Consider the following 19,406-nt stretch of genomic DNA (forward strand, 5'->3'; position numbering starts at 1 on the left):
TTTTTTGGTTTAACGATCTCAATATAATGACTTATACTTCGACATGACGTGCAATTTATACTTGAGATATAAATAATCTAATCCGTCTAATGAAAGCTAAAAAACGCCCCGGCACAACGCATCGGCGGTCCGAGCGACAAAAAAACGCGCAATCTCTTTTTAGCTATTATCGTGCCGACGTAAAGCTTTTTCAGACCGGCTTAAGCCGATGCCACGCGTGTTGACACCCTAAATTTAAATCCTCGAAGACTCCACATGTTAACTCACACAAATCGACTTGTCATAGGGAAAATATAAACGAAAATTAATAATTACCTATCTAGGTTCAAACTAGATAACTCCCTGTAAGTATTATGAATGCTAGAGTAACTAACTGAACTCATGATAGCACTACTCTTAAGTCCCTGGCTTTCTAGAGCGGAATCTATAAAACTGTTTCCATGTGATTGGGATATGGTTTAAACTCCATACACATGATGCGTATTCAAGTCTGCGTCGAGCCGTATGTGCCTGGAGGTGGTCTGTAGTCTTCGGGCAACGCCATCACTTGTTTCTTCGTGAACGCGTATTTGCGGATGCCGATGTTCTTGTGTGTGTTTTCTCTGCGACATCCCTCACTGTAATTTTTTTTTGTCAAAGTCAACTTTATGCAGCGTAAATAGAGATCACAATTGGCTGATAATACATGACGAAACTTGCTCAACGGCTAAAGTTTGAAATAATTGTAACTTTTTCATAAAAAACAAGCGACGTCAAAAATTCGTGAAATTACATGTTTGCCAAGTTTTTGAAATCGGTTAGTATGCAAAACCTGATTCATTCCCTAGTTTTCCACCCTTAGAGGTGGAATATTTTACTTTAAATTTAAATGGGAGCAACACTGAGGTACCTTCTTTCCAACAAAAAAAAAAGAAACATCGGAATCATTTCACACACGCCGGAGTAATTTATTTATTTATTCGTGGAAAGCCATCAGCTTAACAACAAATTAAAAAAAAACATTATCAAATACATTACAGCCAATGAAAGGTTTATAGTAACATAATGACTAAATAACAGCACTTCGAAAGTGGTCACAGCAAATAAAATTAATACACTTAACTCAAAATACAAAACATATAAATATATATAGAATATAATATATACGTACTTGGTACTTGGTGTAACGGGCTGGTGTATATGAAATGTAAATCATAATATTATGTCCCAATACCCACGCCACGAAATGATACTTACGCCCACTTACACTTACAAGTTTACACTTTAATGAGTTCGAATTAGAATTGAATATGTCAATATTAAGTCACTCTTGCGATACTCGCGCTCTATCGTACTTGCCCTACTGATTGAAATATTTTATCAATTGCAAACACTAGCTGCTTGCAAACGCGCAACACTTTGCGTAATAAATTCACTCTATCTTGACATTACCTGCGCATGATGGCGAGCGCCTTCCTCATCTCGTGCTCTGCTAGATGGTACTCGGCGGCGAGGATCGTGCACTGCTCCAAGGTAACCGACATGCCCGTGCGGTCCTTTGCACTCTTGCACGACGTGAAGCGGATGCCTGCATATTGAGAATTGTGGTTTGTGAAAACGGTAGAAATAAAAAGCTTAGATCTTAAAATGTTGCTATCGTTAACCATTATGCAAAAATATATAATACCATGAATGACGGGAAATGCCTTCCCTATTTCTAACGTAAGGGTGCTGGTGAAATTACAGGCACATAGGGACTTATGTCTCAGGGTGATGAACACAGTGGCAGTGCCCCTAAGATCTTTGTGTTTTAAAGCATTGCCTGTTATGGACAGGCATGTCACTTATCACCAGATGCGCGACATGTTCGTCCCATCGCTTGGTTTCATAAAAAAAACTTGAGAATTGCCCAGCATTTTAACAACACAACGCACCACGTCAGTCGCCATCGGGAGCTTGTCAACGTTGGATCTGTGTCAAATTTTCTCCGCCTGTTCTTCGGCACGAGACGCGCCCCCATCTCACCTTCTAAAAGTAGGCTCGCACCCAAATACCTCGCCTCAAGTGTTTGCTTACCATTCATGAGTCTGGTAGCGAGAGCGGCCAAGTGCAACACTTCGATGTTCTTAGGTACTTTTTTGTGCACCACAATACGAAGATTTTCCATCACCTCATCCAAAGGCTTCGTTCTCGACGACGCTGAAACAAATGGTACCATATCATTTCATTTTCTTTCCAGCAGTCAAGCCAGTTACGTACCAACTGACTGTCGATTTTGAAAGTCAAGATAACTTTAGAAGGCCTTCCACTAAATAATAACGGAGTACTAAAAAAAGACCGGGTTGCGGTTGGTACTATACAAAATATCTTTATACTATTAAACATGTGTGTCTATACTTATGTAAAGAATCTGTATTTTAATTTAATCGAGTTTCTGTTCTGTGTGTGATTTTGTCTTGTTATTATTTATTTGCATCTTAAGTGCGAGCGTTTTTGACACAGAACAATAAATACAATAAAGACATGGCACATTTAAAAAAAATAAAATGTAAGTGCGCATTTTACATCTCACCAGATAGATAGTGACTATGAAGTCGACGATGGAGCATGCACGCTTAAATGCCAATTCAATCTCGCCTTGAAAAGGCCGAGTTATAACGTTCAGGTAACAAGTCTGCAGGCAGGGAATTCCACACCAATAGCCGTTCGCCAAGTAAATGTGGAAGTGGTTTCGTGCGAATCTTTGGAATATCCATAACATAGGGGTGGAAAGCAAGCCTACGTCTAGTCCTTCAGTAATGGAAAGTTCCGTTGTTTTTTTTTCATGGTTTTTTATTATAATTAAAATGTTTTTGTTTTTTTCGATTTTTTGTTTCTTTCATTCTCATGTAGTGTCATTTGTGGTAGTCAAATTAATATATTTTCGTTATTCTAGGTTTAAGTGCGCACATGTATTAATGAGACGTGTCAGGAGCGTAGCGGTTCATGGTCTCTGCCTACCGAAGTTGCAGACAAGCGTCCAGTGGTGCAGTGTTACAAGAGGATCAGAACTCACCCCTCGCCGCAGTGAGGTCGTGGAATATCTTGGTGTACTTCTGGTAATACTTGTTGAGCCTATCGAGATTATCGCTATTGGAATGGTATTGCGGCGTGGTCTCGCCAAGTGCCTCCGCTAGGGTTGCTTTCTCGTTCACGCCCACGTTGAAGAGCACAGCAGTTATCGTGAAGGACAAGTGCTGGAAACAATATTTAGTCTTAACCTCGTACCTTGACGCTTGTAGAAGCACTGCAGTGACGCATCTAATTAACCGACTTCAATAATAGGAGGAGGGACTCAATTCGACTGTTTTTTTTTTTGTATGTATGTTACTCAAAAACTCAATCAATTTGGTTTTTTTTGTTGTTTACTTGTTTTGTTGGAAAGAGGGTATTCAGTAGTGGTCCCATATAAATTTGAAGAAAAGATCCCACCTCCAAGGGTGGCAAACTAGGGGATGAATCTGGTTTCGCACACTTTCCGGTAACCGATTTCAATAATCTTGGCAAATATATGCAATTCCACGAACTTTTGAGGTCGGTTTTATTATTACACTGTACTGAGACTATTTTCATACAATTATCTAAAGTCTGTCTTTTTTAAGATGGAGTAAAATTACAGTGCATTGTGCAATTAGTGTTGCCCGCTTGCAAGCAGCCAGTGATTGCAGTCGATAAATATTCTATCGACTATCGACTGAATGTTGGTCACGCTTATGAAATAAATAGCCGAACTTGTTTTACGTAAATTATGTTACATAAATTAAGTACTTACATGTTGGAACTTTCAAACATATACACTGCATTTAGAACTATGTCTATTAAAAATACAAACAAGAGACATATTTTACAGTTTTTCATTTTAATTCAATAATATAGATTATCAAATCCACCTGCTTTTATTAAAATGTATACGAATGAAAAATTATTTTGATACTAGAGGAGTAATTGTCAGAATAAGAACAAAGAAGGCAATAACGCATTAGAACGTCGTAGCATTCACAATTCAGACATTATTAGCAAAATTTTAGCTTCTCACACTTTACCGATAAAACTGTCGACAACAACTACATGACTAGTTAAAATTTTATGAAACTGGCAACCCAGCAAATGTCGTTTTAAATGTCGTTTCGAAAAGACACAAAAGAAACAGAATATAAAGGTTACCTCTTTGGAAGTGAACTTGTTGTAAAGTGAGTCCGAGATAGGTATCTGCACTGTGAGCGCGCCCCGCGTCCCCGTCACCTGCGGCATGGCCATATTACTGAAAAATTAAATTATTCAATGAAAATCTTGTTTTGTCTCTTCAACTTTACACTTCAATAAAAACATCAGTAAAGACCAATTAAAAAAGCAATTGACTTTACTAGAATATGATCAACTACTAGCATACACACATCAAAAAAAGTTTGCGATCACTTCGAAAAACTGAAATCTTTTTTGTTACTGTAGATTATATTATGATTTTTTCTTCTTTTTAGATTCTTTATTTAAAAATAAATTAGAACATAAAACAATGACCCCGTTCAATTGTTTTTTCATATAAAAAGGCTTTCAGTCCTAGCTTACGCTCATTCAGAAATCTGATTTAGTCAATTATAAGCGATTCAAGATATTTTTCGCGGAAAGTTGTGATTGAAAAAATGCCAAGAGGATTATCAGAGGTTTTACGAGCTAGAATATTAACTTTGAGGGAAGAAGGATACACCACGAGAGTAATAGCACGCAGACTTGCTATATCCCAATCCTGGGTCGTGGCTACGTTGCAGAGGTATCACGGAATGGGGAATTTAGCTGACCGACCCCGCAGCGGTCGCCCAACTGTTTTGACAGCTGCCCAAAAGCGCTATATTAGATTGCTGGCAGCCCGTGATCCAACAATCAACGCCACTAAAATAAAAGCAGAAGTCAGGGCCGCCTCTGGGCTTGAAGTTAGCTCGCAGACCGTTCGCAATTGCTTGCACCAGGCTGGATTACGAGCACGGAGGTCTTGGCGAGCTCCGCTCAATTCCCGGCAACGTCAACAACGAAGATTGCAGTGGGCTAGACTTCTGCAAAATGAAGAAGGTGAGGACGAAAACATTTGGCAAAACTGTCTCTTCGTTGACGAATCCCGAATCAGCACTCATCCAGATAACCGACGTGTCCGTGTCTGGAGAAGACCAGGCGACCGTGAAAGACAAAGAACTGCCACTGGAACAGTTCAGCAAGGCGGAAAATCGGTGTCCTTTTGGGGTGGCATTATGATTGGAGCTAGAACGCCTTTGATCCCGTATCGGGGCTTCATGACAGCAGACATGTACAAAGCAGTTGCTATTGATGATATCGTCTGACCATTCCGAGTAAACTATGGGCACCAATTTGTAATGGTCGATGATAATGCGCCCGCACATCGAGCTCAACGAGTCAATGCTGCTCTTCAAGAATACGATATCACACGATTAGACTGGCCTGCCGGCTCGCCCGACTTAAACCCAATAGAGCACGCGTGGGATGCTCTTAAACGAGCAGTATGGAACCGTGAGCCACGTCCCCAGACAGTTCCAGAGCTCAGGGAAGCCGCTATTGAAGAATGGGATAGGTTACCCCAGGAAATGCTGGATAACTTGATCCTCAGCATGCCCAGGAGGATCTTCGCATGTATTCGAGCCAGGGGAGGAGTTATTTTATATTGAATTCACACCTTTTAATAATAAATTGTTGTTTAAGTTTAATTAAACAGTCTTTTTCTTTCTATGAAATTTCTATCACTATTACATTATGATTAATGGCTCAATTTTTTAAAATAAATAATAAAAAATAGTTTTATATTTTAATTTCAAACAGGGTATTCCTATTTAAAGAAAGCATACAACATAGATTTTTTCTTGATAAAGTTAAATTTAAAGAATTATAGGAGCTTATGCTATTGATCGCAAACTTTTTTTGATGTGTGTATGATAGAATATGATATTACTACTATTACTAGAATAATTTTTTTCTAACTGTTTGTTCACATTGATCTTGTTTTTTGTTTGTTCTCTATACGCCATTCCTGGTCTCCCTCTCTTTCTTTTCCCTCCTATCCTGCCCTCAATTATCACTCTCACAAATTCGTCATTACTTAACAAATGCCGAAACATTTTGCCTCTTCTCCTCTCTAACGCATTCAAAAAACTTCTCTCCTCCACAGCCCTTTCCAAAACTTCCTGATGTATTTTTTTATTATTATCATCCATTATAATCCAAAAAATCAATTCGTTAAGTGACACGCCTGTCCATAACAGTTGCAGTACCACTCAGTGCTTTAGATCAGAAAGATCTCAGCGACACTGCCACTGCGCCCGTCAACCTGAGACATATGTTGACATGTCCCATGTGCCTGTAATTTCACCATCACCCTTACTTACCCTTCATAATCGGAAAGCAGTAATAATCATATCAATGCTTGGCAGCGGAAATAGGTAGCAGAAAGTAGAGATTATTTGACTTGGTTTCGCCACCAACTGCAACCACTGCCACCTTACTTAGGGTCGTATTCTAGAACTCTACTCAATGCTCAAGTCAGGATTTGAGTATGGTTTAAAGCACTCGAAATCATACTCAAGTCCCTGCCATTAGGGTCGTATTTCCAGTGCTTGTGTTGCCAGGGCAATCCTGACTTGAGCATTGAATAGAGTTTTAGAATACGACCCTTAGTACCAGTAGAGCTCCTTGTGAAAGAGTTCGCCCAGGGAAGTACTGCCACCTTACCTATTTCTGTCGCCAAGCAGTAATCTCACCATTACTGTGTTCCGGTTTTAAAGGGTGCTGGAGAAATGACAGGAACATGAGACTTATTAACCTATGTCTCAGGGCGACGGGTGGTGGGTGGCGGTGCCCCACAGATCTGTGTTTTAAAGCTCTGAGTGGCACTCACACACAGGCCATCCGTCCATTTTGCCGCAGGGTATCCTACTACTAAGACTTCGGGATACGCACTTAGGAACCTTTAACATAATAATAGAGTACCTGTGCCCGACTTTAGTAAGGGTGAAGACAACAGTCTGCAGGTCTTCAACAGCAACCACCATGTCACCCCACATCGCCTTTTCGGTTGCGTACAAACTTAGCAGACCCTCGAATGCGCACAGTGGGGACAGACCCGACGAGAGCAGCTTCACAATTACTTCTCCCGACGCAGAGCTCAGCCAGCATAGAAGACCCGCTGTTACCGTCGTTAGCTGTGAAATACTTCAACTTATAATGGGGCCAACTTAACTTGGTGATTTTTGTCAGATTTAGAGTTGTGACACGTCCGCTTTAACTAGTATTACTAGTATGGTGCCAATTATCAATTTCGCAAAAAAAAACGTAAGTAATTAATTGGTTATTTATTTGGTAAAAAAAAAACATTTGATTATTATGCATTTATTCATGTTTTCAACGCATACATTTTCGTTACTAGCTACACTTTTGTTAATTTCAATGAAATTTCTGCAAGTATCGTGTAGAACTAGAAGATGTTCAATTTTAATTTTTTATATACATAATTTCACTAATAAAATAATAATATGACTGTTAATATAGTCTATTTCACATAGAATGAGTCCTGTGACATTTCCAATTGTTACGCAACTTTTTCCAAGTTCTACGCATAATATTTCGTACTGCCTCTGTGGCGGAATGGTTGCCATGTCGTACTGCCACGCAGAGGTCCCAGGTTCGAGTCCCGGGCCGGGAGCAATATTTGTATGGCCTACATTTATTTCTCTCGTGAGTTTGGGTATAATTTCTGGTTGTCTATGTGTGTGTCCGTGGCACACGCGACATAGGGTTTCCCTAGTGCGGGGCAATGTTGAGTGCGTTATTTTATTTTATTTTTACTAATCTCTCAACCAAGTTACAAACAAACAACTTGTCATAATGTACCAAAAACAAACAATTTGTTGCAGTTGTACTTTTAAATAAAAATTATAGTATGTTAAATAGAAAGAAAATTAACTGATAAAGATAAAAATAAATCATCCAATTACTTGATGCTTGATACGGAATATTTCATTAATAGAGATTTACACCATAAAATCGATAAATCGAATCGGCTATTGTGTATCTCGCGACCATTACCAGTGCATACACCTTGTATGCGGCAAGTACATTATATATTGGAATGCTTTGCGTGATGTTTTTAGAGAAATAGTTCATATTTCGTTTCGTTGCAGTAGGTTTTACGATTTAATGTTGACTTTTTTATTGTTGTCGTTGTTTTTTTTTATTTGTTGCGTAGTTTTTTTTTTGTTATAATAATTTAATCCTTTTTATTTTGTTTATTATTTGTTCTTAAATTATTTTCTGTAAATCGATTCTCTCTTCGTTACAAATTATCTTGACAAGATATTTAAAGCGATTTTTTTTTCATTCGATTTTACATCACTACATTTCTAGACACGCCATATCTCTATGTGAAGTGAACTTTAGCTCTGTCAACTGTTATTTGAAACATCACTAAGTTAAAAAAAAAACCGTACAATAAAGGTATATTATGTATCATAAATACGAATCATCACATCACAACAGATTGCAATTTAAATGCAAAAATTAAATTAAATTCATGTAAATAATATTCACGTTATTTAATCGAAATAAATACGGTGTTCGTGTGTTCGTAGAGGAAAAAAATAGATACTAGTCTGTTTATTTTTTTGACAATTACTAGTATGTTACGTTTTATCCCAGTTCCTATTCGTCAATGAATATCATAGGCATGAATTAAATAATAAATAAAAATCAGACAACATACGTTGCTCTGATCCCAATGTAAGTAACTAAAGCATTTGTGTTATGGAAATCGGATACAACGACTCACGGCGTCCCACAAACACCAAGACGTAGAAAATTTATTATGATATAGAAAAGTTAGTTTTTGCTAGTTAGTGATCGAATCCGGGACCTCAAAGACGGCGACACCATGAAAACCGGTGTGCAAGCCATTCGACCACGGAGGCCGTAAATGCAAGTGTTAAAAAAAACAATAGCTAACCGCTTGAGAGAAGCAAGTGTCCCGACGCGTCTGAAGCGCGGCATGATCACGTGTCCACTGCGGCGGTTCGCAGCGCACGCGCAGTGCTGCATGCGCCAGTCGCAGCCAGCGCACGGCACCCTCAGTAGCCATCTTCACCTCCTCGATGCGTCCTTTCAACTCCTCTAAGTTGTCATTCGCGTCTGATTCTTGAAGGGAAAAATGTTGCATCAGAATGACGCCTAACAATATAGAAAAATCCTGACTACTAACATAAATAAAAGCAAAATATAAAAAAATTCATGACCTTTTTCAGTTTCGAACTTCAGACATTCAGTATTCATACTTTGGACAAAGAGGACACTAGACCATACTTTTGTATGTGTGTGTAACTAAGTTTCGAGCGGAAAATAGATATTTTTATCTAATTGAAAGATTGTATGTGAAAAGTTATATGAATTTAAAATGTGTTTTGAATTCCTCCAATCGTGTATGCAATAAAAGTATAACTCTTGGCTGTTAATTTTGCGAATATCGTAATAAACTATTATTTCGCCTAACCAACGCCATCTATTGGCTATTAGATTACATAACATCGTGACGATCCCCCTTAACGCTAACGCCCTTACATTTTTGTCTGTTACATATAAAAATTCAAACTGACACATAAGTAACTACGCAAGTCGACTTATAGGAATCACGCCCCTTCCGGTTAGAATAATACAGTGCATAGGATGACTCTTTTATGTCACTGTATATTAAGCGATGATTCTACCCATGCGAATAACTTTTACACGACGTATACCCTCGAAAATTAATTCAAGTATCCCGTACACCACAAACATATCCCACTGCTATTACAATATTGTTGTAACTCAAAATACATGAAATTCTAGATTATACCATTTCTGAATGTAAAATTTGATTCTCTACACGTCAATAAAACCGTCGTTAGAATATTGTAAGACAAACCTTATGTAAGCTACTTCTGAACAAAACAGTCCTTATTCATTACTCAGTTCCCTTTAATTTTCAATATATTTGGCAAGTAGGAAATTGTCTAGATTTCAGTAATAAACTTTAATCTTTAATCTTTCACGGGAAGTGAATAATTCGTTTTTCAATGATTCTGAAAAAATACACTTTTTGAGTTAATACACTATTGTATAAACAATGCGATATAAACCAACGGACCTCACGAATTTTTCTATGTGCTTGCGTCATGTCTTTGTACTTGGTCTTTCAACGACTTTTAGTCGTAACGCCATCTATGAGAAATCTATGACAGATTTATCACCCAGTTAGTACCTTTACAGCTACCAGTCCTGGCGAGAGATGTCGCTATTCACTGTATTAATTAAATTTTTATTAAATTGATATTCAATTATTTTTTGTGAAATTACTCCACTAGTTTGTTATAATTATTAATACAAAGATCGAACACTCAGAAAAAACACTCAGAAAAAATTCCTTCGATCCGGTCGGATTCGAACCGACGTCTTCTTGCATACCGTGGCAGAAGCTATACCAACTAAGCCACAGAACGAACCAACGGACACCAGCCCGTTACACCAAGTACCAAGTAATAATTATAACAAACTAGTGGAGTAATTTCACAAAAAATAATTGAATATCAATTCAATAAAAATTTAATTAATGCGATATATCTAAATACACGCCGCAAATGCACCTATTTCGCGTGCCCAATGTAAGCTATAAACGCTTAGTTGCCGCTACTACGCCTCAAAACGCGCACGTTAATTAAACATCAGTCGAAACCTCTTCAAGCCTCTCTAGCAGAGGCCGTGGGTTCGGATCCGGGCTAGTGCCTCTGAGTTTCTCGGAATTTATGTGTGAAAGTTAATTTGTAACTTACCATGAGGTTTTTGGTGAAGAAAAACATCGTAATGAAACGTGAAGAAGGTTCACAATCCTCGGAAAACGTGTGAGGTCCCCAACTCGCATTGGGCCAGAATGGCAAACAATATACCAAGCAGTGGGACATATAAATGCGTTGATGGTGTATGTAAGCATATGTGGAAAAGTACCTGTGTCGTCTATGGCCCTCGTGGCCGCATCGACCATGACAGCCATAGCGTTGTCAATGCTGCCGCCGACGGCCCTTAGGTACTGTAGATTGTGTTCTCGAGTCGCGGAATCCACCTGCCCGATCCCCGGCAGCGTCAGTGACTCTCGCAGTGCTTCAGTGGCCTAGAAGAAATTTCAATTTTCAAATAATAATTCTTTATTTCTGCCGTCCAATAACTAAAAACGCGGCTAAGTGACAAATGGTCAAACAACCGTATTAAATAGCAAAAAATAGAACACAAAATTATCTTTTAAAAATTAGTTAACGAGTTCGACTTATCGGAACTTACCATAACGATGCATAGCTGAAATATCATTAAACAATCTCAAAAAAATATTTTTCACCTCACTAGCTCGGAAAGGCTTTCTTTCTCATTAGTAATCTGCGCGCAAAAGCGTTTTTTGCACGCTAGGTTTTTGGAATTGTAACTTGACGATGGACTATGGTGCACCGAACTTTTTCTTTCGATGCAAAAAATGACAATGGCGCGTTCAATTAAGCTATTTGTCGTACATTATTTATGTAACATAAATCCGTTGGTATTTTTTATTCTTATTATTGTTGACATTAAATTGACAATAATAACCATTGACTTACAAATAAATGGACGACGGGTCTAATACAAAAACCCCGAAAAAATGTCCCAAGTCAACCTATTTAAAGGTAGTGACATGTAAAGGAATATGAAAAAGCTAAAACGTTGAATTTTAATTGTAATGTCATCGCAGTACTGTCTAATTTTGTTTGCTTTGCTGTCAGTCGGACAAACGAAGACTAAAGCGTGAATGACGCTCTGTATTTTGTAGTTTGATTTTAACGCCCTATAAGTTCGGACACTTTTTAGCGCGGACCCGACGTCCATAAAACTGTAAGTCAATGATAATAACTGTGTTTATTAAGTATTTTTTTTCAATAATCACTTAATCACACAAAATAAAAGTACAAGCAAGAATAAAAATTGATGAAAAAAGGTTTTATAGTTCAACTGTTTTTCTTTCATCTACCATTTCCCTCGCTATAGTGAGGTGAAAAGTTGTGTGTGTCGCTCGGCAGCAAAGTTGTTTTGTGTCTCGTGGCTTGAAACCTTCGCTGCGCTCAGGAATCTATATCGGCTTCGCTCCTGGTTCAATCTTGGCTTCCTTCGCTTGCTCAGGTTTCAATGACGCACTCGCGGCAAACAACAACTTTGCAGCCTTGCATAGCAAATAACTATTGTCACTTGGTCGCGTTTTAGATAGTGGACGTCAGATTTATTTCATTACCATGATATGCACATTTTTTTGTGACAATACTCCACTACAGGCCTACCGTTTAACTGAGTCGGTTCCTGAGGAGTCACAGTTTACGTAACAGTTGTGTCTTACCGTTTCATATAACAACAATTGACTAATTTAGTAGGCATTTTTTGATACCGTGTATCAAAAAGCATTTTTGATACCCTGTATTTTTCTAACTCATCAGCGTGGGTTTAAAAAATTTGATTCGTAAGGGCCTACGCACACGGCGTAATTTGTACGCGCCGACGACGCAAGTTTCATGAAAGCGCATTTACGACGCCGTAAACGCGCGTCCTCGGCGCGTATAAGCGCCGCAAATATCGCGTTGCAAGCAAGTAGCTTATATACTCCACTGGAGTTTACACTTAGAACGTTGTGCAGTTGCTTCATTTCAAAAATGAACTGAAATTATAAACAAAACTAAAATTAGAACTATCTCTAATCAATTTGCACGATACATACGAGCGACTACAGCACGTCTGCGGTGCGTATATGCGCAGATAACACGCGTTTATGATATCTAAACGCGCGTTGACGGCGCGTAAAAATTACGCCGTGTGCAGGGGCTCTTAGTGTTGCGAAAAGCCGAGGAGTCGTATAGCCTAATATAGTATCGTATTGTCATAATTTTAACCAATAGGAAGCTCGATGTCTTGTTCGCAAAAAAAATCCAAAATTTAACTTTGGTTTGTGCCACAATTTGTGAAAACCAGCGGTTTATATGACATACCTTTTTCTTGTCATTTCCCAATCCTTCCATCAAACACCGGTAAGACACTTGCTCCAACGACGCGGAGCTCTTGAAGTCGTGTCTCAAACTCCCGCTCCGCATTTTATGCGATTCAAAGGAGAAACTCTGTTCGTTGAACTTCGCTGATCGCACAGACCTGAACGAATGGTTCAAACTGCCCCTTTCCTCTCTATCACACTTGAAATAATCGTTATGAAACTTCAGCTCTGTCCCCTCATCGATCTTCTGATGGCTTTTACAATTATTTGGGCAAATGTTTGGCACACTTGACGATAGTGTTGGAAAATCCACTGTTGGCGACGTATCTTTTGAACTCGAGCTCGATGAAACTTCAAAGTCACAATCTGCATTGTCGAACATGTTAAGCTGTTCGGTCATTTTCAAAATAGTTGACATAGTGTGGTTTTCTGATTGGTTGTTTGTTTTATTCGGCCAGCCTATAAACGAGAGGGATTCCTCGATAGTATGCGGGTCCCAGAGCTTTAGCATGCTTTTAACTTTACTCTTTATTCCTGCAAAATGAATTAAACATTCTTAATGACAACACTGCACCTCAATATATTCCGTCCAATCATGTATTTAACTTTTGACATATGCATGCCTCCGAAGTTCCGTAATTATTGACATACAGACATAGGCAAAAAAAATGCAATACTTCCTGGAATCTTTTATTATTCATTTTAGTGAAACGACGTGCTCTATATTTAGCGAGCCAACATATTATGTAAGAAAAATTATTGAAGTTAATTTATTTTTGTACCTGTCTAATCAATTATAATAAAATGAAATAAGTTATAATAAATTTTTATTGTTTATTATAATGAATTGTCAGAGTTTCTCCATATGAACGGGAATCACGAATTGAATCTTCATTAACATAAATTATAAATTCTTGAGTATACAAATTGTCAAACGCATCATCACGATACCAATCACACAATATCTTCTTTTTTTTAACTCGCTCACATTCACGATTTAATCATCTTCTAAATAAAATCGATAGTTATAAAAAAATCGAATCGGCAACGCATTAGGACATCACTAATTGATTAGAATTCGAGCTGTCAAAAGTTAAATAAATAGTTGGACGGAGTATAACTATTTATATCCTCCTAAAACCTAGCAAATTATAATGGGACAATTGCTGAACGCCCAATATACAAACGCCAGCATATCAAGCTACAATTTTTCTATTCCTGCACTTTAATTTTATAAACCATATCACGAAGGTGCTCTTTTTAGTTCTGAAGCAAAATTCCATTGTCTATGGTAATAATAATAATAACGCACACACTAAACATAGCCCTGCATTAGGGAAACCCTGTGTGAGTGCGATGGACAGACACATACACAACCACAAATAACACCCAAACTCACGAGTGAAATAAATGTAAGCCATACAAATATTTCTTCCGGCCCGGGAATCGAACCTGGAACCTCTGCGTGGCAGTCCGGTATGGTAACCGTTCGGCCACGGAGGCAGAAGGTACTCGCTACTAAACTGAAAATATCCATTACAGTACAGAACAGAGAGTTATAAGGTCATATTTAGATTAAAATATGAAATATATTATGACGCTACTCAAACGCAGTACTGCCTCCTGATTGGTTAAAACGTAAGCGGTATTTGGCCAATCACGGACACTTCAATTCTATCTCTTTGGTTTTATATTTCCAACTCACCATCCAGCACAACGTTGACTTGATCACGTTGTCGAGCCTGTATTAAGACGACCGCTCGCTCCATGTCGTGGACGAATTCGTCGCGCAACCGCTTCGCCGCCGTCACGGTGTCGTATTCCGCCTGGATCTTACTCGCCACCGAATGGAGGTTCGCTTTACTGCTGTTTATGTCTTTCACTTGTTGGACTAGTCTGGAATATGGGCACAAGCCTTATTATCGTAATTGCATATTTACATAAAATACATAAGCACCGTAGTGTAATAGGAAGACATCGTGATGAACAACGAGGGCCCAAACCCTCGCCCGAGAGGAGACCCGTGTCCGGCAGTGAGACGTATAAATGGGTTGATGATAGTGTAATATGTAGCTGACTACATATTCTACAATCGTGTACAGACAGACTAAAATGAAATGGCTCTAATTTTGAAACGTACCTTATAAGTCCTCCGGTCCTTTCGGCTTTATGCGTATGCGCGGCGAAGGCGCCGGCAGTGACGATGTCGTGGAAACCGGTCTTGTTGAGCGTGTCGTTGTATACCCACATCCTCTGCAAGTGTAGGTTAATGGGTGCGAACTCCAGGCTAGCTTCATCTGCAAACCGTCAATGAATGGTTATAGTATTAAACGTCACGAAAGGCGGATATGGAACAGCAATACGTAATAAATTAAACCGTTTTGTATGGTAGACCTCGTGGTCTACCATACAAAACGGTTGGGAACCTACTCGTGTAGACCCCCTGTCTTTTTAATATTAATTTATTTACAAATTTGTCAACATTAAATCAGTGGTAGTGAAAAACTTTATCAACTTTAAGTCAATGTTAGAAAAAATCAAATTGATGTTAAGATTTAAACATTTACCTAGTTTTTATGTCTGCAAGCCGAAATTTTGGCCACGACCGGCCTAAATAGCTTTCACTCTCGTGAACGCCCATTAACAAGTCATGGACGCCCTATATTTTTTTTCGCTGACGTGGATCCCTTGTAGGTTGGATTGGGGCCCTGCGTGTCGAATAGACACATTGGGAATCGTCGCCACAGACGAATTCCAAAAGATAATTGAAAGAATATACAATACTAACCCTTTTTGCTACTGGCCTTAAAATAGGGCGTGTCTACATGTTGCATACAGCGTTTTGAATGGCAGTAGTGCTTGAGCAGCGAAACGTGCGTGCTCACTAACTCCAGCTGTCTATTATGCCATTGCCCACACATCTCGCCCACTGACAATAGCTCTTCTAGTAATTCTTTCTCCCTTTCAATGTAGATATCTCTGTAAATACATGAAACAATTATTATCGCAAGCAAAAAAACATTTTAACAATATTATTAAGGGCGGCAAAACTGGTAAATTTAGCATTTAAAATTTTTACACTTCAATTTTTAGTTTGTGATTTTAATTTTTATATTTTTTATTTTAACTTTGATTTTTAAATTAATTTTTAATTTTGTTTTATTGTACAGTATTATCAAAACGAAATTATATTTCAACAAGCTAGCGCCCGCGAGTTCGTCTCCGAAGTACAGGCACTTCGAGTAGCCTACTGCCGTACTATACTAATTTTCATAGTTTTATTGGTTCTCCATACAAACTTTCATCCTCTATTTCACCCTATTTAAGATTTATTTTTGTGACAAAAAGTAGCCCTTCTTACAGGTCCCATCTACATCTGTACTAAAATTCATCAATATTGGTTCAGCGGTATAGACGTTAAAACTTAACAGACAGTTACTTCCGCATTTATAATATTAGTTTGGATTTGTTGTATTTTTAACCGACTTCGAAAATAGAGGATACATTTGTGAACCGATTTTGATGATTCTTTTTTGTTGCAAAGAAGGTACATCAGTATTGGTTTTAAATTTGCAGATTATATTCCACCTCTCCGAGTGGCAAACTAGGGAATGAATCCGGTTTCGCGCACTTTCCGTTAACCGACTGCAATAAACCTTGGCAAATATATCCAATAAAAAAACCGATAAGCATACTTTTGAAGTCAGTTTTTTTTTTAATAAAAAGAAATTACATTTTTTAGGCTGTGACATCTACATTATAGGCTTATTCGACACGTTTATTCCTAGTAGTAATTCCAAGTACTACAAATTCGTTTTCTTTCGTACGTCACTAGAAAGTAATGTAGTTTGTACAATCGTCAATCCTTTATAGTCCCACTGTTGGACAGATCTTCTGGAAGGAGAAAGTTTAGACTATAATCCGTAATCGACGGCTTTTCTAAAATCTTTTCAAGAACTTTGTTTTTATGTGCATGTTTTCTTTTACCGTTAGGTGTTGCTACTAAAACTAAAACAATAATTATGCTTGCGTAAGGGCGCGTTCTCATTATGTCGTAACGTTTTATTTATCGTTGGACGACTGTCGTGTCTAGCTATTTCATCTGGATCGTGACGACAACTTGTCGTTTGCACGACAGTATCGTTTGATACACAGCGTGGGTGCGGGGGACGAGAGGGGAGAGTGGAGAGAACATCGAGTATATAACCAGAAATAGAGACGAAATAAGACAATACATTCCTGGTAACTTATCAGTGCTACATCGTCACTTATAAATATCAACTCTCGTTTGCACTGAAATTTAGACAGCGCCAACGACTGACATGTGTTTAGGTCTCCGTATATTCCAAAAATATTCTGTATTTATTGTAATAAAGATAATATCTCTAACAATGGCGTGCTGTTCCATTCGGTGGAGTGGGAAAAACAGCAAAACATCTAATTACAAAACAAACGGAATCAAGTTTCATCGTTAATTAAATATTAGATATATAATTTTGCAATTTTCGTCCATTACAGCAAAGCTCAAGTTAACTGGTTGATTTGAAGTAAAACAATTGACGACACCTGTCAATTGTTTCGGATTCGGGCTAGCCAATCGGAGCGCAGTTGTCACAGTAATGATAAGGCAGAATACTTTTCAAACAAATTAAATGACATTTCGTCTCTATTTCTGGTTATATACTCTATGGGGGAGAAGAACACGTGCAGACAATGATAAATAAAACGTGACGACAATGTTAAATGCTATTATCAATCGTCACGTCTTATCATGACATTTTATTTATAGGATGACGAGTATCGTTTTAGCTCTTCCCATTGTCTTGACAGTCTGTCGTCGTAACGTCAAAAAAGTCGTATATGTGAACAACTTCATTTAAATATACAAGTCACGACACTTTAAATTGTATGACTATCTGTCGTCACGATATAATGGGAATGCGCCCTAAGTATGGCCTCACTTAGGAGCCAAAGACCCTTTTGTTACAGCTGCTGGCAACAAGCATATCTTTATACTCAGTGTCTTCATTTATGTTTATGTAAATAGTCTGACTTAATTTAAATTAGATTTTTTTTTATAACTGAATATAATGGTAGTAAAAGATCGTGACATTCAATAAACTTAAAAATTACAATTATAACGCGACATCTCTAGTCAGCGATGGTAGCTGTAAAGGTCCCTCTCTGAGTGAAGAAATAAATTTCTCACAGATGGCGCTACGGCAGAAAAAGTCGTTAAAAACAAAAAACAAAGATCTGCAACAAACACAGAAAAATTCGTAAAGGTCTGCCGCTTCGTTCCGTGGCTTAATTAGCATAGCATCAGGCACGAATTGCCTGAGGGTTCTGGTTCGAGTCCAGCCGGATCGAATGAATTTTACTTAGTGATTCGATCTTTGTTAGAATAATTAGATTCTGGTTTTGTTTGTAATTTCGTTTTGTAATTATTTGTTTGTGTATACGCGTTACGTGTTTTGATTCTTGTTTCTTTGTGTGGTATCATTTTTATGGTAGAATGCAATGAATGTCTTTTCTTTAAATAATAATAACGCACACACTAAACAAAGCACCGCACTAAGGAAGCTCTGTGTCGCGAGTGCCATGGACACACACATAGACAAAGACAAATTACACCCAAACTCACGAAAGAAATAAATGTAGGTCATACAAATATTTCTCTCAGTCCAGGTATCGAACCTGGGACCTCTACGTGGCAGTCCGGCGTGGTAACCGTACGGCCACGGATGCAGTTAAAAAAAATCATATTGTTAAAATGAAATACTCATACAGTTTATAAAAATCTACTCAATATAACCTTGTAACGAGGTGCATCAATATACGTATTTCATAAACTGTTTTTATAAGCGTCGCTTTTAAATGAATAAATAGCCTTTGTTTAAGTAAATACATTACAATACCGCACCTTGTATGTGGACCATGTTACTCTTGTCAGGAAGCTAGAATATTACGGAGTAAATGGCAAGGCGTTGGAACTTGTCTCGTCATATCTTAACAGTAGAATTCCGAAAGTAGACATAAATTGAGTGACTTCCTTGGGTTCTCCGGTAAAAATGGGTGTTCCGAAGGGCTATATTAATGTTCTACCATTCTTTGTTAAGGACCTTTGCGACATAATACTGTTTGCTGACGACACATTCTTGATTTTTAAAACAAACAGACATCAATTAAATTTTTATTGAATTGATATTCAATTATGTTTTGTGAAATTACTCCACTAGTTTGTTATAATTATTAATACAAAGATCGAACACTCGGAAAAAACACTCAGAAAAAATTCCTTCGATCCGGTCGGATTCGA

The 19,406-nt window shown here is 38.0% G+C and overlaps 1 protein-coding gene across 1 annotated transcript in view; it reads right to left on the bottom strand.

The window, feature by feature from the left end:
- Positions 1–246: 246 nt before the first annotated feature.
- Positions 247–19,406, bottom strand: part of LOC113239152 (type I inositol 3,4-bisphosphate 4-phosphatase-like) — a 40,438-nt gene continuing 21,278 nt past the window's right edge. Inside the window, exons 5-16 of the mRNA XM_026476024.1 lie at positions 15,876–16,066; positions 15,228–15,384; positions 14,793–14,983; positions 13,089–13,621; positions 11,041–11,203; positions 9,014–9,201; positions 7,006–7,217; positions 4,183–4,279; positions 3,035–3,215; positions 2,056–2,178; positions 1,432–1,567; positions 247–617 (exon numbers count right to left, since the gene is read on the bottom strand). Coding sequence (XP_026331809.1) covers positions 485–617; positions 1,432–1,567; positions 2,056–2,178; positions 3,035–3,215; positions 4,183–4,279; positions 7,006–7,217; positions 9,014–9,201; positions 11,041–11,203; positions 13,089–13,621; positions 14,793–14,983; positions 15,228–15,384; positions 15,876–16,066 — 2,305 coding nt within the window. The 3' untranslated portion in view covers positions 247–484. The remainder of the gene's footprint in view (positions 618–1,431; positions 1,568–2,055; positions 2,179–3,034; positions 3,216–4,182; positions 4,280–7,005; positions 7,218–9,013; positions 9,202–11,040; positions 11,204–13,088; positions 13,622–14,792; positions 14,984–15,227; positions 15,385–15,875; positions 16,067–19,406) is intronic.

The sequence above is a fragment of the Hyposmocoma kahamanoa genome, unplaced genomic scaffold (genome assembly GCF_003589595.1).
Source record: "Hyposmocoma kahamanoa isolate Upper Pololo Valley unplaced genomic scaffold, ASM358959v1 99702, whole genome shotgun sequence".
Taxonomy (NCBI): domain Eukaryota; kingdom Metazoa; phylum Arthropoda; class Insecta; order Lepidoptera; family Cosmopterigidae; genus Hyposmocoma; species Hyposmocoma kahamanoa.